The sequence below is a fragment of the Prionailurus viverrinus genome, unplaced genomic scaffold (genome assembly GCF_022837055.1).
Source record: "Prionailurus viverrinus isolate Anna unplaced genomic scaffold, UM_Priviv_1.0 scaffold_42, whole genome shotgun sequence".
Taxonomy (NCBI): Eukaryota; Metazoa; Chordata; class Mammalia; order Carnivora; family Felidae; genus Prionailurus; species Prionailurus viverrinus.
The window spans coordinates 3,565,637-3,588,444 of record NW_025927609.1 but is presented as its reverse complement, the minus strand read 5'-3'; the positions used below and the strand labels follow the sequence as shown (position 1 = coordinate 3,588,444).

The 22,808-nt window shown below is 54.2% G+C and overlaps 1 protein-coding gene across 9 annotated transcripts in view; it reads left to right on the top strand.

Moving 5' to 3' along the window:
• The window catches only part of SLC37A1 (solute carrier family 37 member 1), an 81,930-nt gene that overhangs the window by 15,752 nt on the left and 43,370 nt on the right, over window positions 1–22,808 (top strand). For 3 of the 9 annotated variants that reach the window (XM_047846904.1, XM_047846899.1, XM_047846905.1), the window contains exons 3-4: window positions 6,189–6,421; window positions 15,870–15,951. In XM_047846904.1, the coding sequence (XP_047702860.1) occupies window positions 6,366–6,421; window positions 15,870–15,951 (138 nt within the window). In that variant the 5' untranslated portion in view covers window positions 6,189–6,365. Of the gene's footprint in view, window positions 1–2,041; window positions 2,182–2,395; window positions 2,916–2,983; window positions 3,189–3,711; window positions 3,733–6,188; window positions 6,422–15,869; window positions 15,952–22,808 lie in introns of those variants that run through there. The other 6 variants (XM_047846902.1, XM_047846903.1, XM_047846906.1 and 3 more) reach the window with 6 other exon arrangements.

Here is a 22,808-nt window from a genome sequence, read left to right as displayed (position 1 = left end):
TAATATTTTATAAAAGATAAATATTGTCATCATTTCTAAAATTAAAAGACTGACACTCTCAGCAAACACCATGAAGACCGCCCGGCTCCCTCCGGTTTTTCCGGGTGCCATACAAATACCACTTTCTCTGAGAGGAGATGTTGTGAACACCGTCAGGAGACGCCATCCCTGTGGCACCGCATTCCTTCACGCGGCTGGCAAACAGAGACTGGTGTCTTCTGAGTCAGGGCTGGACCCTGAGAATATCTCCAACCCCAGGCCGGGGGCCAGGAGGTAGATTTAGAAATAACTGGGACCAGCTCCTGGTGATAAGTCAGGATAAACTGGTTTCTACTGCCCCCAGGAAACGCAGCACAGACTAGGAAGACGGAGAGAGTGGATCCAGCTCGCAGAGTTTGAGCCCACCGGGACCGGCTGAGGTTGGAGGGCAAGGCAGAAACGGCCTTGTGTGGGAGAAAGCACGCCTCTTGGAAGTGACAAAGCTTGGGCAGGAAGCTGTAAGCGCGGGTCAGGCCTGTTGTCCCGCTACTAAAGGACCAGGTCGTGTTCCTGCGGGCCAAGGGGCTTCGTGAAGGGTTTTTGTTGGGAATGACAGGATCCCAGCTGCTTCAGGAGGGCGATTTGGTGCCGCTGGGAGAGTGGGTGCCTGAGGGAGAGCCTAGAAGTGGGGGGAGGGGACGGCTGATGCACACGTTCAGTGACAGACAAGGAGCCCTGAGCAGACCCTGCAGGAGCACCAGAGGAGGGGTGACCTAGGACGAGCTGGGAGCCACGCTGGGCGGGTTTGGGGATCACTCAGAACGGAGAGTCAGGAAAGGGAGAAGGGACTGGCAGACAGAGACCCTGCCAAAGGGAGAGAGACGTTGAGGGGCCTGCGGCCATCCCCAGCAGGTGTCCTGTGGCCGAACCCCGGGGCCACCTGCAGCCGGCAGGTTTCCTTTCTGCATGGAGAACCTTTGCAAAAGCCAAGTAGGCCGTGCATTGGACACAAGTCAACTCAGCCAACAGAAAAGGATAACCGTGTTCTAGAAACAGAACGGGGCCCCAGGGGAAACCGCGAGCCTGGCAGGGGAGGAGGGAGCTGGCCCGAGGGAGATGTTGGGCGGGGCAGGGCAGGTCGGTGTGGGCCGCTGTCCCTACAGACCTCAAGGTTTTCACAGGGAGGCCCTGGATTGTTTTAGCCCTAAGCATTGTTCTTAGTTTTAGCTGGGGGCAGCCACTTCCTGGAATTTCATCTGCAAGATGTGTTTTCTGCGCTTTACTCTTCCTGGGAGGTGCTCCTCTGGGAGCTGGGCTTGGGTGCTCTGTGCCTACAGAGGGTGCTCTGTGGGTGCTGTGGGAACATCATGGGGCCCTCTGGCGGCTGCCCAAGGTCAGTTGTGGGCCAAAAGTGAGAGCGGGATGCAGAGAACAATTGTTGGGGGGGGCGGGGGAACGGGGACCATGTGTGAAGACACCAGCAAGTGCAGCGGATGCAGGTGACTGGAGCCAGGCTGGCCTTGTCCGGCTAACCCTGTGAGCTGCTGTGGGTCATGCGCGTCCAGACGCGGTAAAAGAAGGCTCAGCAGAGCCTCTCCGTGGACCCCACTTTCACTTAATACGATGCTACTTTCCTGATTCTGACCCTTGAGAAGGGACTATAGGAATAAAGGCCAGTGGCCCAAGGCACGCCCTTTTTAGCGCTGGGCCTTCCCGCGGGACGCGTCGCTTTGTCTCTTTGCTGCTGGTCGGCAAGACCTGCCTTGAGGACTAAGGAAGGGGGGCTCCCCGGGGGCTCCCCGGGGGCCAGTGGAGAACAAGCCAATGAATGCCCGGGAGCCCGCCGGCAGGTGCAAGGACACAGGACGGCCGCCGAAATACCGCCCGGGGGGATGGCCTGGGGGCCCCAGCAGCCGGCCGGCCGGCAGCGCCGTTCGCGTGGGGGCGCCCCCGGGGCTGTTTGGGACCCTGGACGCACCCCGGGGCCGGGGCTGAGGCGTGGATCGCGGGAGGGAGGGGAGGATCGGAGGAGGGGGATGAGCCAGAGAGGGAGGGCCGCGCCGCCCGCCGCCGCCCGGCCCCGGCGCCCCACGGCCCGCAGGAAAGTGAAAGGGGCGGCGGGGCCGGCGGGGCCTCCGCGCGCCGCCCCAGGAAGTCGCGAGCAGGAAGCGCCCGCGGCAGCCGGGTCGGGCTGAGGCGCAGGTGAGGCACGGGGACGGGGCTAGGGGCTGGGCGGGGAGAGCGGCGCGGGGTGGGCGTCCTCGGGCTTGGCGGCGGCGCGGCACCTGCCGCGGCGGGGCCGGTCCCGGCGCGCCCGCTGCCCCCCGCCCCGCCGGCCTTTGTGCTTGGCCTGGGCCTGGGCCCGGGAGTCTCGACTCCTTCCGTGCGTCCGGAGGGACCCGAGCGGCGCGGGGACCCCGGGCAAGTGGGGGCAGGGGCGGGCCGAGCGGTCCTGCGGGTCCCCCCCTCCCCACCCCGCCCCGGCCGCGCTGGCATTGGGGGACCGGGGCCGCCGCGGGAGGAGCCCCGCGCATTGTCCGCCGCGCGCCGGGGACGTGGGCGTGCCGCCGAGTCCGCCTCCCCCGGGACCGGCCGCCGGGGAGGAGCCGGCGGAAAAGCCGTCCCGGAGGCTCGGGGCGCCGGCGCCCTGGGCCTCTGGGCGGTTTGCGTGCGGCGCGGCTGGTTCCCGGGCTCGTGAGCCTCCCGGCCGACGCGAGTGACAGCGACCTTGTGGATCGAGAGGGGAGCGCCGGGACGTCCCCCACCTGCCGACCACCACCCATCGGGCTCTTTTTTCCTCTTTCTCCCACCTTCCGGCCCTCCCCGCCCCAGCAGCCACGCGGCCCATCCCGGTGACCCGGCGACTGCGGCCGGCGGACCGCCCGGATTTGCATTTGAACGGAGGACCCTGGAAAGCCCCAGCCCTCGGCCCCCAGGTCGGAATTTCTCTCTAAAAGGGGAATGAATTGTCACGCCTGCCTCTCCTCCGGCTTCCCTGAGCTCGCTGCCGGGAACGTGCTGCCTGCCTCGGATCTGAAATCCTGTCAAGTTGTTTGAGTTGGTGACTGTGTTAGATTTCCTCCCAGGCCCCTTCGCTGGTGTCCTTGTGGGTCAAGGCTCCAGACCTTCGGTGTCTCACCATGCAGCTTCTGTTTTGTGCACCACCTTTGAGGTTCTGTCTGCGGGTGGAGGCAAGGACAGTGGTACAGGTAGAGGAGTCCTTTTTTGTGTTTAGACCCCGGGAAACACACAGTGGCCATTGTCATTAATCTTTAATATGGAATAGAGCCTTTAAAGTACCAACCGCAGAAAGTATTTTCTCTGGCAAGGAAGCTGTATTCGTTCTCTCTCCTCCCCTCCCCTCCTCCCCTCCTTCTCTCTCTCTCTCTCTCTCTCTCTCTCTCTCTCTCTCTGTCTCTCTAAGAAAAAAGAAAAACTTTTGGGGGGCAGGGGCATGCACTTGCCATCCATGTTTGTCTCAAAATAAGGCCCACTTTTAAAACTTTGTCTTTAAGTAGGTCATTTAAAATGTGCTCAGGGTTGTGTAGATCGTTTAGAGCAGCACTCAGTTCTGGAAAGACCCTTTCCGCCTTACTCTTGCCATTACCTCCTTTCAGTCTCCTTATTTTTGCTTGGAAGAGCACACGGAGCCACTGCCGGGCCACCAGTGGAGGGTCTGAGGCCGCCCTGGGGAACGCAGGTCTCCCTCTGGTCACTCCTCTCCTAGCTGGCTGGGTTGGGCTCTTCCAGAAGGTGGGTGTAAAAACGTGCCTGTGGCAGATTTTAACAGAGTTGGTGGGGGGTCCTGAAGTTGCTGTCTTTGGTGATAGAATGACACTGGACATGCTGACTTCTCTCCCGAATGTTGAGTTCCAGGGGCGCCTGGAAAGAACGACGGGGGGAAAAGTCTGTCTCCTTTTTACGTGATTGGGCTGCATGCCAAACACAGGATGTCAAGCAGGTGCTTTGCCTCGTTCTTCTGTGCTCTCTGGAGGGGACAGGACAGCCTGGAGGAAGCGAGGTGGGAGGGAGGACAGGGCTGAGAGGATCTGGACCTGAATCTGCCCAGTGTCCAGCCCCGGCGAGCCATCTGTCCCTGTTGTCCTCCGTAGAAGGGAACGCCATGCCTCACGGTGGTTACAGGAGTCCTCGCCGTGAACCTCAGAGGGCTCGGCCGGCTCTCCGTGGAATGCTTCTCAGTGGGCACCGCCCGGGCTCTGGAGGAAGGAGCCTCATTAAGTTGAGCTCTTAACATCTCGCGTGTAAAGTCACTACCTTTATGCAGCTTAACTGCACTTGCTATGAGAATTATATTACTTGGCTTTGACCCACTGTACAGGGGAAAAATCCGCTGTTGTTTTAAAAAGAGATTGACGTTTTCCTCCCCTGCTGTTTTCCAGTGCCTTTTGGATTTTTAAATTTTTTTTGAAATTACAGGTTTTACCAGAATTGAGGTTGGTTGGTTGATTGATTGATTCAGATGACAATAGAATATTCCTAGATAAGCCGTGCCTAGAGAAGCAGTGTTTGGACAGAGGAAGAAATTGCACTCTGACCATCCATTTTCAGGCACTGTGAAGTTGAAATAAAATCGTTCACTACGAGGTCATTGTCGCAAGATTGTTTCTCAAAATAGATTTAGGCTCAAGCAGGGGCCCACTCGTTTTGAGCAGAGTTTTAGTAAAATATTTTGTAAATCTAGATTTTGAGCAAAAACATTTTTGAAGCATTTGTGGAGATACATTTCACACATCTCTTGAGCCCTTGCTGCGTGTGAAGTTCTAAACCTCAGTCACGGGAGCGGGGCCGTCCCCGGCAGTCCTGGGCCTCCCTCATCCGTGTTCGCAAGAACACTAGCTGCTGTTTACCAAGCATCTTCCACACCAGGCCCTGTGTGAAGGGTTTTCCACGGACAATCTCCTGTCCTCTTCATAACAACCCTAAAATGTAGGTGCCATCATCCCTATCTTTTAGGCAGGGACCGCAAGGGAGCAGACAGTTTAAGCAGCGTGCCCAGGGTCACCCAGCCCAAGGCGGGAGGGCGGGGTCGGGAGGGGTGGTGCAGCGGGCTGGCGGAAGTTCAGGCACAGTTCTGGCTGGAGCAGACTCACCTCTCCACTGCCTCCCTGGGTGGAGGGTTCAGGGTCGGGGCTTCTGGGATGAAAACTCAGCAAGGATTTTGAATTTTTCTCTACCGTCATGCAGGGAGATCCTTGAAGAAGGTGTGCGGAGGAAGAAGGGAGAAGGGAGGGCTGGAATGAAAGAGAAGGAGACGCCCAGGCACTGAGGAACTTAGTTGGAGTGCTCCGACTCTCCTATTTGCTTTGCTTGTTTGTTATCCCAAGGAAGTTGCTTGAAGACGTTAAATAAATTTCAGCTGCTTTAGATTGAGATTAATGTTTACTCAAAGTAGCTTTCTTTGAAAAAGTATATAAGCCGGTGAATTTTTGGCCAGGGTCCTACAGTGCACCGTGTACCGTGTTATTTAATGCGTTGGTCCAAAAGACTCCTTGTTGCCGAGCGTGGCGGATAGACTGGAAAATAACACAAGTCATGAGGTTGGCTTTGGGACGGGGGACAGATCTCCCTGGGGTGCTGGGGGTCTCTGAGGTGACCACAGGAGATGAGGAACGGAGAGGCAGATGCGCAGTCGAGTTCCTTCCCGTGGCATTCGGTGTGTTTCCACTGAGTTGCACGGCCACAGTTCAGCGATCGGTTTGCTGATGTGCCATCTTGTCTAGGCCTGCGTTCCTCTCTGTTAGCGCGGCCCAGACGTGGCCTGGTCCGCGGTGGGCGGGATCGAGCGTGTCCGGGGTCCTGGCGTGCCCTGGTAATTGAGCACGTGGTGTAGCCACCGAGCACAACCGGGCTTCCTGTGAAGGCTAATATTAGCTCTGAGGAGTACCGTGGTTAAGAGCCAAGGGGTTGATCTGTAGACGTCTCCCACATGGAGGCGAGCCCTGGGTCGCCTGAGGCTTCATCAGAACATCGGGTGAAACTCATTCCTGTGATCTTGGAACAAGCCGTCCCGAGTGTGGACGCTCTGTGTCCGCCTTGTAGCACTCACGGCGGGAGTTCCCCGTCGTGCTGGACGTCCAGTTTTGCCGCGGGCTGGCCGGCAGCCGTCCAGGGTGTTCCTTCAGCCGGGGACCCCACCGGCATGTGCCGGTCACAACAGCCGACTTTTCCATTCCTCGTCCTCCTTGTAGAGAGCCGAGGCTCCGCCGGACGGAAGAGGGCCAGCGAGAACCAGCAGGACGCCTCGACGCACTTTCCAGTCCGCGTGAGCCGCAGCGGCCAGAGGAAAATCCTTGGAGCCGGGGTCAGGAGCCCGTGGAGGAAGCATCCTGCCTTGTGACTGGAGCTCCGTGGTCAGTGCGGCGTAAATGGCTCCCCTCCCTGCCGGCATCCGCTTCATCGTCTCCTTCTCCCGGGACCAGTGGTAAGTGATGGCACCAGCCAGGCCCGCCGCCCTGTGCCGGTGACACCGCACGGCCGGTGGCATCAGGAAGTCCCGTGGGCGGACCGGCCTCCCTGCGACCTTTGAGTGGCCTGTCAGTGGTGCAGACGTGACCAGGATTGTCGCCAAACCATCTCCCATCTTCGCTTCTGGCGGCGACAGTGTTCGGACCCCTTCACGGGCTCCGGTAGTTTCCGTAATGACCGCAGTCTGCACAGAAAAAGGGCCACTGGCTCCCGGCAGGAGGGAAATAAAAACAAAAGGGCTGCGGGTGAAATGAGTGCATTAACTCCAAACTCAGCGAGCGGCTTAGCCGGGGCAGAACTTGCTGGGAGAAAACGAGACGTAAACAAGTGAGATGCAGACCCGAACACCACTTTCTGTTCTGAGAGCAACCTCTCCTGGCGTGTCCTTCTCATGGTGGGTTCAGGAACCCCAGGCTCCTTGGAGGAAGAAGAGGGTGAGGGCAGCCTAGAGTCAGGCTCTGCATCGTCCGGCCCGCCCTCTCAAAGGCTTCTCTTCCCTGCTGATCTCTATTGGGAAGGAACAAGATTGCCCGTACCCTCTTAGGTTCTTTCTTTGGGGGCATGCGAATTAAACCACAAAAGACAAATGTGATCACATATGTATGGGAGGTTGCAGAAGGGTGTGATTCAAAAGGGCTTATTTGCCATCTTAATAAGGGAAGAGGAGGAGGAGAAGACGTGTGGGAAAACCAACGATGTTCTGGAAAGGGTGAAATGGGCCCTTAGGGACTAGGTGAGAGATATGATAGTGCTGTGGCTACTTCTCATTTCCAGTAAGAAGGGTCGTCTCCCCTGGTTGTGCCCAAGGAGGGTTTTGTGACACTTGAGTTGTTCTAGATGGCTGTGCTTTCGGGTGGGTAAGAGATTTCGGGAACTCAAATGCCTTCTATTCAAAATAGTTCTTATGCCATATTGGTGTATTCTGGACGCTTCTTCTCTGCCACGACAGCCCACTGGTGGCATCACACTCTTCCCTGCTTCTCAGGCCCCTGCTGGTTGGTGGGCACCCACGGGGTCTCCGGTGTGACCGCAGACATTTGCCTCCTTTCCAGAGTGGCTCCCGTGTCAGCTCATTTCATGCCTACCAGTAACCCGGCCACAAGGCTTTACACACTTACCTTTCATCTCCTGGGTGCTTCTCTTCCGTTTCTTTGTCTGTTTTGTAACTCTCTTTTGGTACAATGTTTAAACTCCCAGAGGAAAATTACAAGGATATCACAAAGAACTTGGAAGAACCCCTGAATGTCACAAATTCTTTTTCTTTTTTCAGGTTGAGGCAGGGGTAGAACAGAGCTTCTCACACTTCAGCGCACGTGTAAATCACCCCAAGAACTTGTTAAAATGCGTTGCTGACTTGGGAGGTCTGGAGTGGGGCCAGGGAATCTGCGTCTCCCAGGGGATGCGGAGTCCGTAGACAGCACTTGGGGTAGCAAGGATATAGAGTATCACTTCCATCTTTGCCTCAGACTTGCTCTTTGACCTTCAAAAGTTATTGAACCTTTCTGGACCCAGCTTCCTTCCCTGTAAAAGGAGAGAGCTGGCTTTAAGATTCCTCCGAAGGGCTTTATGTTTTTCTCCCAGCACGCATTGCCCTTCCTGACAGCACCTTGATGTCCTTTGGGGACCTGACTTCCCTCCTTCATGTGCAGTTGTGGGAGTGACGCAGGCTGGCTGGGTCCCTGGACCCAGAGGGGGGCCCACAGGACCAGCCAAGAAGGGCTCTGGGTTTCACACGGGATAGAAATGAAACGTGAGCCGAGAGGAAGTAATAAACAAGAGTTTATTAAAGATACAGAGAGAGTGTGGATACAGACAGAGCTTTTGGGAGACTCGGAGAGGAAAGAAGAGGGAGTCTCCTGTTTGCTTGGGGCCTGGGGTTTTTATTGATGGTGGTCTAGTGCCTATGTCTTCTCAAAATCCGGAAACAAAGACCCAGACGAGTGCTTAGGTGTCGTCCACCAGTCACTGATGCCCTGGGGCCAGGGGTCTTGGTGAGTCCGCAGTCTTGGAAAAACATTCATGCCGCTGATGAGGACCTGCCCAGTCACTCCTTAGATGTCATCTCTTGTGCTCGAAGAAGACTCCAAAGAAGTCATTAACTCCTTGACCTTGACAAGGAGGACATATGTTACCTGTTCTGTAACAGGTGTGTAAGGCGGGGGTGTAGGCCTTAGCAAAAAGCTAGAAACAGGAAAAAGAAAAGAGCAGTTTTTTATGGGGTCCCTTTAGTTTCCCTGTCTCAGCAGGTGGGTAAGTCTCATGCTTTCGGGTCCGTTATGGTGGCCAGCGGAGGCCCTTGAGGCTCTCATCCCGTGGCGGTTCTCACGCAGCCCACGTCCCCCGGGAGGCAGGGTAGGACCCAGGATGGGCTCTTGGTCTCTCCTGGGACATTCAGTCTTTTTTGTTTTTTACTTTTTTTTTTTTTTTAAATGTTTAGTTTTGAGAGACAGAGACAGAGCGTGAGCGGGGGTGGGGCAGAGAGAGAGGGAGACACAGAATCCGGACCAGGCTCCAGGCTCCGAGCTGTCAGCACAGAGCCCGACACAGGGCTTGAGCCCACTGACCGTGAGATCGTGACCTGAGCCAAAGTCGGACGCTCACCTGCCTGAGCGCTCCCGGAGCCCCCGGGACATTCAGTCTTGAGGGTCTTGAGTAGAGTGAACCTCGGGCAGAAGTACTCTTGAAATGCAGCGAGTCCACCGTCCATCAGCATGGAGCCTGCTTAAGAATCAATCAGTCTCTCTCTCTTTCTCTGTCTCCCCCCCCACCCCTCTCCCCTGCTCATGCGCACGTGCCCAAGTTCTCTCTCCAGAAAAAAAAAATGAAAATAAATGATACTAGGAATGGATGATAGCCCATTGGATACACTAAGAATCTAATGAGTAAGTGAATGCACAAACAGGAGAAAGGAAGCCCCTCCCCAAGTGGAATGCCAGCCGCTAAGTAGAGCAGCCGGGCCCGCGATGGCACACTGCCGTCCCGTGACCGTCAGGATCACTGCTTCAAGCCTGAAGCTTCCGTGCACACATTGTTGAGGAGGTGGGAGGGACAGGGTAGCCGTGTGGTCTCCACGTATGTCCCCACGGTTCCTCCGTTAATTGCTTAGAAAAGGTGTGGCTCTCCCTGAGGGACAGACAGGGGCAGACAGCCCCTTAGCCAAGTGGCCACTGCTAACACCACACCGACATCCTGCCTCTGCTTTAGGATGCTCTGAAAAGGACTCCCATCACGGCTAGGCGCGGTTTCACTGTTTCCAGATGAAGCCTGTGGACTGGTGTCTGTGCCAAATCGAATTGCTCCGTTACCCTCGTCTAAAGTATGCGTCATTAGTTGCATACAACTCAGAGCGATAACACTCAGAGGAGGAAACGGATACTCTGCCCCGAATCTCTCAGGTGGCAGCAGGCTGCTATCCATCTGGGGACACCTGCGATATTCGAGAACGTGTCCAAGCAGACTCTGGAAGTGCACACCTGTCCTGGGCTGTCGCTGCCGAGACGTGCTCTGGTTTTGCTAGAGACGTGGTGTTAACCCGCACGCTGTTCTCGTGGTACCGATAGACGCGGACGAGGCCACCGTCAGACGTCCCTACGAAAAGCAGGCGGAACAGCCAGGAACGAAAGTGTCAGGCAGCTCATTTGTAAGGGTTCCTGTTTAATGTCCACAAGCCTGTGTGTAACACAACACAAAAATAAAAGCATGGGATGGTGTCCGTTTCCCAAGGCTGCTGTAACAAGGGACCACAAACTGTAGGGCTCCCGACAGCAGAAATTTCCTCCCACCGTCCTGGAGGCTGGAAGTCAGAGATCCAGGTGTCGGCTGGTCTGCAGGGTGGAGGGAAGGCCCCCTCCTGCCTCTCCTGGCTTCTGTGGTTGCTGGCAGTCCTTGGCTTGGCTGTGCCTCTGCGGTCACATGGCCCTCTGCCCTGCCTGTCCCTGTCTTCACACGGCCTTTTACAAAGATAGCAGTCATTGGATTTAGGATCTCATTTGATTTGAGGTCGCACATGAGCTAAGTATGACCTCAACTAATTACAGCCCCAGGACTCTATTTCCAAATAAGGTCACATTCTGAGGTTTCTGGATGGACTTGAATTGGGAGGAGGGAGGGCTGGGGGGGGGGGGGGGGGAGACATTATTCAACCCAGTATAAAGTGGATAATAGAACAAATAACCATCCACAATCTTGTTTCGTGAACGACAAAGAAAAAGGAGGGTAGAACTACAAAGTGGGAAAAGGAATCAGGGCCGCGTAGGACTTGGGTCCCATAACCCCGGGTAACCCCGAGGAAGTCGAGCGTCTGCTCCCTCTCCAGGACAGGCGTAGTGACCTGGCTGCTGTGGCCAGGCCTTCTGGAAGGGGAAAAGTCGACCTCTGCTACGGGCTCTTCCCCCTCCCCAAGTCCCACGTAAACAAGAGGAGGAAAGAGAGGGAGGAAGGACCGTCGGCCCTGACACTGGCTGAATCAAAGATACCGCTTTCCTCTTTGGGAGACACAGTTTCCATCTCCAAGAAAACTCCAGTTTGCCGTGTATGTTCACCCTTCGCCCTGACGTCGGGACAGCTTCTCTCAGAGAACCCTGCCGGCCTCTCGGCACGTGCCCTCCCCAAAGATGCTGATGCATCACGGAAAATTCAGATTGGTCTGGAAGCACGTACAGCTCCCCTCTGCGGCCCCTGTACTCAGGGGGCATCCCCCAGCGAGGGGCCGTCAGGGGAACGACCTTCACCCACCAGGCCCTGCGCGGGGGAGTGCCCACTATAGAACTGCCAGCTAGGGAAGGAGGCAGCGGCCCGGGGAGCGAAGTTGGAGGCCCAGGGAGGGAGGACAGCAGCCTCGAGGTGGAGGGTGGAGGCCCGGCTCGTCCACTAAGTCCCAATAACCTGGGCGGACTGCACCATCCAGGAATGCAGGGTAGGGTAGGGCCCCCGGGCTCTTCAGATGTTATCTGGACGAACCGAGGAGCTCTTTATGTCTGGGTTTTTTGACTCTATTGAATAAACATGTTAATGTATTTAATAAAAATCAAGTATTTCTAAGTAGAATATTCCGTTTATGTCTGGGTGGAGGGTAGAGAGCGTGAACCCAAAAGCCACTCTGTCAAATTCCTGAGCGGAATGACGATGAAATTCGGATTTCTCCTGGCTGATAACACACTCGTGAACCGGTGTTACATAGCATCCTCGAAGGCTCCAGATGCTTCTCTCAGACTCTGGTCCGGCAGATGCTGGAGCTGACTCAGTCCCAGACCGGTGTCCATACTCCTTGTGGAGACTGGAGAAGGGAGCCCTGTGCCCAGGTGGGGGCAGGTCGGGGTCCCTGTGGAGGTGGAGCCCCGACTTGCCCCCTTCTGTCACCCGTGCCTCCACCGGAGGTCACTACCCGCCGAAGCGGCACTCTTTTGGAAACTCACTGGCCTTTTCAGACCAGAAACAGGCAGGTTCTTCAGGGCTTGGGGCTGCGCCTCCCGAAACGAGGGGCCTGCCTCTACCTGAGAGCAGGTAGAGGCCCCTGCTCTCATCTCTTGCCGAATACTCTTCCTGCTCACCTGTCTCCCTCTCTGAGAAATACTTTTGTAGAAAGTGGTTCAAGCTCTAAAGCTGGAAAAACTTTTATCTTCTTACACAATTATCTTTTCTTGAGTCTCTGATTCAGATTCATTTCAGTCTTCCTCTCGGTTTGCTTTCCGCATAAGCCGAGAAGAGCAGCAAGGCTTTAGGCCAGGGTTTGCTACGTCATCGGCCTTGATCGTCGCATGTCCGCATCGCTGACTTTCTCGTGGAGGTGCCTGAGGTATTTATGTGCCTGCATTTCTTGTGTCCCTTCTACCAAGTTGCACAGAAACAAAAAAGTAAAGAATAAACAGGATCTGAAACACCCAGGATAGTAGGCTTACAAGAAATTTGCAGTTAATTCTGTTACGGACTAGATGACGGTTTCTTTCTGTCTACTTCATGGACTCCGTTCATGTTCCGCATCTCAGATTTCTCTTTGTGGTCGTTTTTTTTAACGAATATTGAAATAGCTTCGATTTGGACAAAAGTGGCAGATGTTTTAAACGTGATATTATGGCCATCCTGCATACAGGATTAATAATGATATAGGACTGAATGAACAATATACAGCATAAGACGATTTAAAATGCATCCAGTATAGGGGCGCCCGGTGGCTCAGTTGGTTAAGCGTCCGACTCAGCTCGGCCGATGATCTCGCGGTTTGTGAGTCTGAGCCCCGCGTCGGGCTCTGTGCTGACAGCTCGGAGCCTGAGCCTGCTTCAGATTCTATGTCTCCCTCTCTCTCTGCCCCTTCTCTGCTCGTGCTCTGTCCCTCTCTTTCAAAAAATGAAATAAAAACGTTACAAAATTAAAACACATTAAGTACATTAAAATACAATACAGTTACAGTGTTTTAGTATGTGTGTATTTATTTATTTACTTACTTATTTTCATCCTGATAAGTGCCCTCCTTAATCTCCATCCCCTACTCACGCTTGCCCCCACCCACCTCCCCTCTGGTGACCATCAGTCTCTATAGTTAAGAGTCTGTTTCTTGGTTTGACTCTCTCTCTTTTTTCTTTTCCTTTATTCATTTGTTTGGTTTCTGAAATTCCACATGTGAGTGAAACCGTATAATATTTGTCTTTCTCTGACTGACTTATTTCACTTAACGTTATACTCTCTAGTTCCGCTCATGTCACTGCAAGCGAGTGGCAAGATTTCACTTTTTTGTGGTTGAGTAATATTCCAGTGTATACGTATACCACATCTACCTTATCCATTCATCAGTTGGTGGACACTTGGGCTGTTTCCATAATTTGGCTACTGTAGATGATGCTGCTATAAACATAGGGGTGCACATATTCCCCTGAGTTCGTGTTTTTGTATTTGGGAGGTAAATACTCAGTATTGTGATTCCTGGGTCATAGGGTAGTTCTATTTTTAACTTCGGAAGGAACCGCCATACTGTTCCCTAGAGTGGCTGCACCAGTTTGCATTCCCACCAGCAGTGCACCCGGGTTCCCCTTTCTCTGCATTCTCACCAACACCTGTTGTTTCTCGTGTTGTTGATTGTAGCCGTTCTGACAGGTGTGAAGGGATATCACAGGGTAGCTTTGATTTGCATTTTCCTGATGGTGAGTGATGCTGAGACTCTTTCCATGTGTCTGTTGGCCATCTGGGTGCCTTCTTTGGAGAAGTGTCGGTTCATGTCTTCTGCCCATTTTTAAATTGGGTTATTCATTTTTGGGGTGTTGAGTTGTAACAGTTCTTCATATATTTGGATACTAACCCTTTATCAGATATGTCATTTGCAAATATCTTCTCCCATTCGGTAGGTTGCCTTTTCGTTTTCTTGATTGTTTCCTTTACCGTGCAGAAGCTTTTTATTTTGATGTAGTCCCAGGAGTTTATTTTTGCTTTTATTTCTTTTGCCTTGGGAGACACATCTAGAAAGATGTTGCTATAACCGATGTTAGAGCAATTACTGCCTATGCTCTCTTCGGGGATTTTTTTAAGTTTACTTATTTTGAGAGAGAGAAAACACAACTGGAGTAGGGGCAGAGAGAGAGGAGAGAGCTAGAATCCCAAGTAGGCTCCACACTGCCACTAAGAGCCCAACACAGGGCTCAAATGCACAAACCGTGAGATCATGACCTGAGCCAAAGTTGGACACTTAACTGACTGAGCCACCCAGGCACCCCTCTCTTTAAGGATTTTTATCTCCTCAGGCCAGTATCTCTCATGAATATAGATGTGAAAGTGCTTAACAAAATAGCATCAAACCAAATCCAACAATAAATCAAAAAAATCATACGCCATGATCAAGGGGATCTATTCCTGGGATGCAAGTGTAGTTCAGTGTTCGCAAAACAATCAGCACGATACCTTACATCAGTAAGAGGAAGTATAAAAACCATAAGATCATTTCAAAGCATGTCAAAATGCTTTCAAAAAGCATTTGACAAAGTATAACATCCATTCATGATAAAAACCCTCAACAGAGTAGGTCTAAAGGGAACGTACCTCAACATCATAAAGACCATATATGAAAAGCCCACAGCGAACCTCATATTCAGTAGGGAAAAACAGAGCCTTTCCCCCAAGGTCAGGAACAAGACAGGGATGTCTGCTCTCACCACTGTGAGAGCCCTAGCTTCAGTAATCCAACAACAAAAGGAAATAAAAGGCATCCAGATGGGTAAGGAAGAAACAAAACTCTCGCTGTTTACGGGTGACATGATAGAATATATAGAAAACCCGAAAGACTCCACCAAAAATCTACTAGAACTGATAAATGAACTCGGTAAGGTCATAGGATACAAAATCAATTTACAGAAAACTGTTGCATTTCCCTTTTTTTTTTTTTTTAGCATAATTAGAGCATTTTATTTATTTTTAGTTTGAGAGAGAAAGAGCGTGAGGTGGGGAGGGGGCAGAGCAGAGGGGGAGAGAGAGAGAGAATCCCAAGTAAGCTCCACACTCAGCGCAGAGCCCAACGTGGCGCTCGGTCCCATGACCCTGGGATCACAACCTGAACCAAAATCAAGAATTGGACACTTAACCGACTGAACCACCCAGGTGCCCCTGGTGCATTTCCATACACTAATAATGAAGGAGCAGAAACTGAAATTGGGAAAACAAATCTGTTTACAGTTGTACCCAAACCAACAAAATGTTGAGGAATAAACTTAACCAAAGAGGTGAAACACCTGTATCCTGAAAACTATGAAACATTGACAAAAGAAAGTCAAAATGGTGCAAAGAAGTGGAAAGCCATTCCACGCTCATGCATTGGAAAAACAAACATTGTTAAAACGTCTGTACTACCCAAAGCAATCTATAGACTCCATGCAAACCCTCAGATACCAAGAGGACTTTTCTCAGCCCTAGAGCAAGCACTCCTAAAATGTGTATGGAACCGCAAAAGACCCCGAATAACCCAAGCACTCTTGAAAAAACTGGAGGCATCATAATCCCAGATTTCAAGAGACACTACAGAGCTGTAGTAATCAAAGTAGTGTGGTACCGGCACAAAAATAGACACATAGGTCAGTAGAACAGAGTAGAAAACCCAGAAATAAATCCACGATCGTAACGTGTGGTCGATTAATCTTCAACAAAGGAGGCAAGAATATGCAATGGGAGAAAGACAGTGTCTTCAACCAATGATGCTGGGAAAACTGGACAGTGACATGCAGAAGAATGGAACCGGACCGCTTTCTTACGCCAGACACGAAAAGAAACTCAAAACTAAATATGAGACCCGAACCATCAAAATCCCGGAAGAGAGCACAGGCAGTAACTTCACTTTCTAGCTATGTCTCCGGAGGCAAGGGAAACACAGTGTACTCTTAACGCATCTTGTATCATTTTACGTCACCCCCCACCTCTGTTCTGTGTTTCAGGTACAGAGCCTTCATTTTTGTTTTGACATTTTTGCTGTATGCCAGTTTCCACTTATCCCGAAAGCCTATCAGCATAGTGAAGGTAAGAAATCATAAAAAGCACCCCGTTTCATGTCCTGCCTATGATTTCCGTAAGGAACTTGTTACCTTAGGAACGGGTTTGGGAGCGAGGGAGGGGGTGGGGGGTGGTGGTGAGACAAGTGGAGGAAACAGACGGTTTAGAAGCAAGTTATCCTCCTTGGTTTCTCTTTTCTGAAATGAACGTCTTCGAAGTGTTTTTAGGGTTTGTAACTCCAGAGGTGCCGCATTAGTCGACGGCTGCAGATTTCTAAAGCTTCGTTAAGTATTTATTCTGTCCTGCGTGAATTTTTCCCGCCAGACACATCTAATCTGAAATCGTTCCCCAAGGTGCTTCTCCCGTCACCGTGCTCCGATCCTAAGCCTGGCCGTGGTGGCCCCGCTATTCTTAGAGCCACGAGCTTCTGTTTGAGTGAGGGGTGAGCACCAGGTGACGCTCAGCAGGGCACTTAACTAGACTTCAAGAAGAGAAGATTCAAGTAGACAGTCCTACGTAGTAGCCAGTTTAAACTGGGGAAGGAGCGAGATAATTTTCTTACCCTCACAGGAACGACATCATTTTGCCTATAGACTGTCAAGGCTTTTGACTCCTGGTTGTAGAAGGAACAGGAAATTGTTTGTTGCCAAAGATCGCTTAGTCAGAACTCGACTGCCTGCCCCCTCACCCTCTGGTCCTGGGCAGGGACCCAGATCGGGCACCGTGATTCTGACCTTTGTAGCCACGCTTCCTCCCTTCCCGCCCAGAGGCCTTCAGGCCAGCGGGACAGGGAATGCCGAACACGGCCATCGTTCTGTGGACAGTTTTGTGTTCCCTGCTCTCCAGTAACGCCCAGTGGGTGTTAGTTAAACAGCATCCATCTACTCAAAGGATCCTACAGTTCGTCCTTGACCCCCAGTTAGCAGGAATCTTCTGTGCCCTTCAGTCACTGGAGTTTTTGATATACCAAGTTTGAATGACTGTGGGGGGACAAGAGATGGTGGGATGTGATGCACCCAACCAGGGACTCTAAAATCATACCAAGGACCCGCCACTACATTTCAATGCTACCACTCACTCCTTGTCTTCCTTGTTAGGGAAGTGCACATACGGCTCAAGGAAAGGCAAGTTCTAAGAATGGAGGAGGCCATTAGAGGGGTCCCGGTGAGCGCCGTGGGGCTGAAGGAGCTGCTGGGGGTTCAGCATTGACCTTGGGTGGGGGGCAAACGCCTAGAGTAGGGAGGGTGGGCTCTCACCGGCAAGCCCCGCCTAGGGGGCAGAGGCTCCGTGCGAGGACACAGGAGGGGGCGCCGGCCGCCACAGGACCTCCGTGGCGGGACAGGACACTTGGATTCAATGCGCTGTCACAAGGGTTCTGCTCAGCCAGGAAGGGATGTAGCATTGTTGTGGGGCACCCTCCCAGCTTCCCCGCCGGGAGCTTGGGGCTTACTGATGAGGCGGTGTCCCATCAACTCCTATGTGAGTATTGCATCCGTCAGGGCACCTGCTGAGCCCCGTGGCAGGGCAGGGTGCCCTGTTCATCGTTTGACAGTCCTCGCAGCAGGCCTGGGGGCTCGGGAGCCCAGTCCCCTCGTGCAGGGTGGCGCAGCTCCAGCAAATTCCACAGGGTCTCTGCTCTCGGCCTCTGTGCCGCGGGCCCGCAGGGTGTGGAGTACCTGAGTATGACCGCAGCCTCGCACCCGGCTTTTCTTTCACACACGGATTTTCAGGCTTAGCACCTGCGATGGGCTGAGCTGAGGTTTCTTCTTCTCAGGTGGATAAGGTTGTCCCACTACCTGCAGCAACTTAAGCTTTATAACACCTGACAAAGCGCTCATGTGCTTGGGCCTCTTCTGTACAAAACGAGAAGTAGGGATGATTCTGGGGACACAAGGAATAGTTTGAATTCTCTGCAGCCTGTATCTCCTAACACATTATAAGCAACACAAAATTAAAATATATTTGCTTACCTGGAATCGGTCACCAGGTAGAACGGTTCTCATTCTGTAGAGTGACAGGTTCTCATTCTCATTCTGTAGAACGCTTCTCATCTGTAGAGTGACAGGACATATGTCATGTCAGATTTAGACTACTCTGTTTGGACTCGCCTTTAATCACCGTTGAGACATTCCACTTGTCTCTGATTTTAGTGGAGCAAAAAGAAAGCAAAGATGACAGTGATGGAGAGCCGGGGGCACAGCCCTCCCCCTTCCCACATCCTGTCCCAGCCGGCCTCAGGCCACGAGGCTGGGCACTGGCACTGGGTGCCGCTGGGGGCTCTTTCTCCGCAACGCGCCGCCCCCGTGGGCCCGAGCGTACCTGAGGGCAGGGGGCTTCTCTGGGGAGCTGCAGGGAGCCCTGTGCCCCGCGGGAATGGGGACACCCACTGGTTTGAGTGTGAGCATCCGGCCCTCCCTGCACACACAGGGCCTGTAGGAAGGAAGGTGTGAAACCCTCAGCAGCAGACAGAAGACCGCCGGGAAAGCTGGCCACGGTGCACACCGTGGGTAGAGCGGCCAGTGTCCCGGTGTGCGGGCTTCATTAGAACACAGCAGCGTTTGTTTTTTTAAGTTCATTTATCTATTTTGAGAGAGAGAGAGAGAGAGAGAGAGAGAGAAAGCACGATCAGAAGAGGGGGAGAGAGAGAGGAAGAGAGAGAATCCCAAGCGGGTTCCACACTGTCAGTGCAGAGCCCAACGTGGGGCTCGATCCCACAAACTGACGTGACCTGAGCCCAGATCCAAAGTCAGATGCTTAACCGACTGAGCCACCCAGGTGCCCTGCCACGGTGTCTTTTTAACTGAACAAAGTCTCCCTAGAATATATGTGGAAAAATGTGCAAGAATTAATGACCAAGGAAAAAATTAAGCCACCATGATCAAGTTTTTATGGTATGCCTGAGAGTAGACCAAGAGGTCCGTAGAAGAGAATAGAAACGTGGCGTGGTCGACGGAGGTGCTGGGAAAAGTGTAGCTTATTTAGCAAAAGGCATGAGCACAGCTGGCTACTCGGCTACAAGAATGAAGTGGGGTCTCTTATACAAATAGATGGGTACATTAAAGAATTAAATGGGTGGGGGGGGCACCTGGGTGGCTCAGTCGGTTAAGCGGCCGACTTCGGCTCAGGTCATGATCTCGCGGTCCGTGAGTTTGAGCCCCGCGTCGGGCTCTGTGCTGACAGCTCAGAGCCTGGAGCCTGTTTCAGATTCTGTGTCTCCCTCTCTCTGACCCTCCCCCGTTCATGCTTTGTCTCTCTCGGTCTCAAAAATAAAGATTTAAAAAAAAAAAAAGAATTAAATGGGAAAAATAAGTAAAATTCCAAGAGCGGAAGTATGTCCATCTTAGAGGCGTGGAGTTGGCAAGCCCGAAGGCGGCCGGCCAGAGGGGATGGCGGGCGGGGTGGTTCACGGACACCCGGTGGCCGGGCGAGAGCGGTCACGAAGGCGAGCGAAAGTGGCCCCTGATCGCATCACTCCCGCTGTCGAAACACTTGCCCTCGTCACGGCAGCGAGGGCAGGGAGACGGCCAGGCGCTGGCAATGGGGACGCCGGGCTCCCCCCTTCTGGGGACCATTTTGTGAACCGTATCTCTTCCGAGATAGAATATGCACCCTTCAGCCGCGCTGGGACCCTTGCCCATTAACTGAAAGCGCCTCCGTACTTCAAATCTGCAAATGTGTCTTTACTGTGGCACTGTTTGCAATTTCAAAAAGAAAAAGGAAAAATCCTGCATATTATGTGACCCTAGTCAGCAGGTGAAAGAAAGTTTGAGTAAATTATGGCCAGTCCATAAGCTGATATACGCAGCCACTTAAAAGAATCACAGGGGCGCCTGGCCGGCTCAGTCAGAAGAGCCTGCGGCTCTCCATCTTGGGGTCGTGAGTTCGAGCCCCACGTGGGGTGTAGAGATTACTTAAATAAATAAACTTCAAAAAGTAAAGAAACAAGTATTAAGAAACAAAACGATAATTAATCAGAGCCAGACCAGGTGACACAGGAAGATTTCTAGAGCTATTTTGCGAGGGGAGAGGAAGGTGTACTTACCGTCTATATAGAACGGTTCCGTTTCTGAACACCAGAGGAGGCACAGGGGCAGAAAGCCCCCCGCCCCCTTTCCGTGCCCCTGTGGCAGCGGGTGTGGGCTGGCGGCGCGGTCCTGTGGTGCCAGTGGTTCCCGCAGACCAGCTGAGCACACGCAGGGCCCGCCGCCCTTCCCGAGGTCAGCCTGTCCCCGAGCTCACGCTGGTCTAGCAAGTTCCGCGGGCTGGGTGGCTCACCAGCAGCAGACGTGTACTGCTCTCAGTCCTGGGGGCTGGAAGTCCCAGATCGGGGTGCCAGCGGGGTCCGGCCTGCAGATGGCCGCCTCCCTGTGTCCTCACGTAGGGGACCTGCCGTCCTCACAGAGGCCCCCGCTCCTACTCCATCACGGGGGCGGGGGGCAGGTTTCAACACAGGGATTTGGGGGAACACAGGCATTCAGACCGCCACAGGTACTGTAACTTTCCTTTCTCCTTTATGACTTCCTCTGGATAATGCCTTGGCAGGTTCTTTTAACCCAAAGCCTGATAAAAGGAATGTAAAGGACTAGTTAAAGTGAACGGGCCCACGCCACCTGGTGGACCACAGAGAGCTGACCACACGTGTCCCTGCATGTGGACTGCGTCCACACTCACACGTACACGCGTGCACTCGTGCTCTAATCTAAGCTCTCACTGTGCCGTCTACAGGGGGCACAACCACGACCCCTCTCCTGGGGGCGTTGACGAGGCCGGCATCCCACTCTGACCTGCCGTCCCCATCGTCACCGCCCTGAATTCCTGACCCCGGCCTGGTCCCCGCCCTGGTCCCCGCCCGGTTGGTTTTCTGCTCAGTCACCCAGAACCAGCAGCATCACTGGGGCCTGGCAGACCTGAGAACCCAGGAGGTGCCCGCCCCCCCCCACCACAGTTGGGATGAATGAGTCTATGAGGCTCGTGGCTCAAGTTGAGGCTTAAACAACAGTCTTCAGTAAATGTGCGTCCACGTACAGATATGTGTGCCTAAGTCTGCGTGGATGTGAGCGCGTGTAGAACGTCGGTGCCTCGGAAAGGCCATGCTGCCCGCTGATCCCGCGCGGTTCCCTCTTGTTGCCCACTGGTAGGGGCACTGGGGGAGGGGCCAGGGCTGGAGATGCATCTGCAGACGGGACAGAGAGCACCCGCACCCCACCCCTGCCCGCCCCTCCCCCACCCCCACCCGCCTTGTGGCCCCGTGGCTGTTTTCGTGGCCGCTTGCCGTGTCCCCCCATCCTGCGGACACCAGCCCCTCCCGCCCCCGCCCCCACCTCCCAATCCCCGTGGCACTTGCTGTGTACTTTGTTGCTGTCCCGCCGTGTGGCACGTGGGCAGCGGTAAATAACCTGGAGGGTCGTGTACCTGGAGCCTCCAGGCCACATAGTCTCCTGATTGCTTGGCTTTTATGACCGCCTGGTGTCACACGTCCATTAATTTTGTTACCTGTGGAAACATTCGCGTAAAAATTGGCAAGGGCCGAGGACTAGCCCCCCGTCGCTGGCACACCAGGGTATGAACCCGTTCCCCTGCTGAGGGTTTTTCTGATCAGATCCTCTTGGCCTAATTCATCCTTCCTTTCCCTCACACACCGGGTGTGGGAATAAAGCTGGTGGCTGACAGCCAGCACGTGGCGATAGAAACAAGCATCCTCGGGACCAGTGTGAAGTCTTTGCTGGCTCTCCTGCAGCCCTTCGGCCGCCCGGAGGGTGGAGATCGCGGTTCCGGTGGGAAGGGTGCGGGCTGGGGAAGGGCTCAGCGTGGCCGCCGGAGGCTGGAGTGAGTGGGGGGCCCCCTGCCTTGGTGAAGTCGCTGTGCCCTCTGAGAGTCCAGGGGAGAAGCGGGAGGCCAGCCCCGTGGCACCAGAGTCCCCGCTCAGAGTCCCCCTCATCACAGGACAACCAAGATGAAACCCTTTTCTGCTTGTTTATGACACAAGAAGGGATCCTTCCTCATCTTTCTTGGTCCCAGGGGATGTGGAAGCCCCGCTTGGAGCCGTGGCTCACGGCCACCTCCTCCCTCGTTCCGTCTCGGCAGGCGGGTCAGCGCCCGGCCTGCCTGCGGCTCTCTCGGCGACGGATGGACAGCGAGGGCGGTGAGGCACGGGGTCTGGCCCAGGGAAGGGTGACTTCTGCGGGGAGAGGAGGAGCCAAGTATGAACCCGGGGGAATGGGGAAGGGCCGCCTGCTGTGTGCAGGGCAGGGGGACTCCTGAGATCCAGGCCAGCACAGCCGGCCTCCGGCCCCGGGAGGGTGAGAGGAAAGCTGTCTTGCAAAGACTCGACTGAGTTTGTAAAGCGGAGCCCGCGGAGAACTTTTAGGGCGAGGTTTGAATGCTAGCAGAACGCCCAGTGCTGATGACAAGCCACGGGACCACAGAGTGGCTGAGTCCCATGTGCCCTGCCAGGCCTCGGTGGCGTGTGTCCGTGCAAAACCAGGAGGCGTCCAGCCCAGGCTGACCACAGCCCTGGCAAGGGCAGCCGTTCGCAGGAGCCTCTTTGGTGACTCCCTCTGGAAGAGACGGGTGCCAGGGAAGGAGGCGGTGGGCAGGACGTGTGGCCGCTGTTCTTTCTGGGGCCAGCTTTCCTCGTGAGCCCCAGACCCCTGCCTTCACGCTGCAGCTCCGTGAAGAACGCCGCTTGGGGCCCCGCTCCCACTAAGGGCCACTCCCTGCCCTTGTGGTTGCCTCCTTTCTGCCCTCACTCACCCCTGGGGGATTACTTCATCTGAGCCCCTGGGAGCAGAAAAGCCCAGAAAATGCACAGCAGGCGGCAGGGGCGCCTGGGGAGGGGAGACATGGACTGTGGGGCTGAAAGGCAGACTGGTAGACAGGTGGAG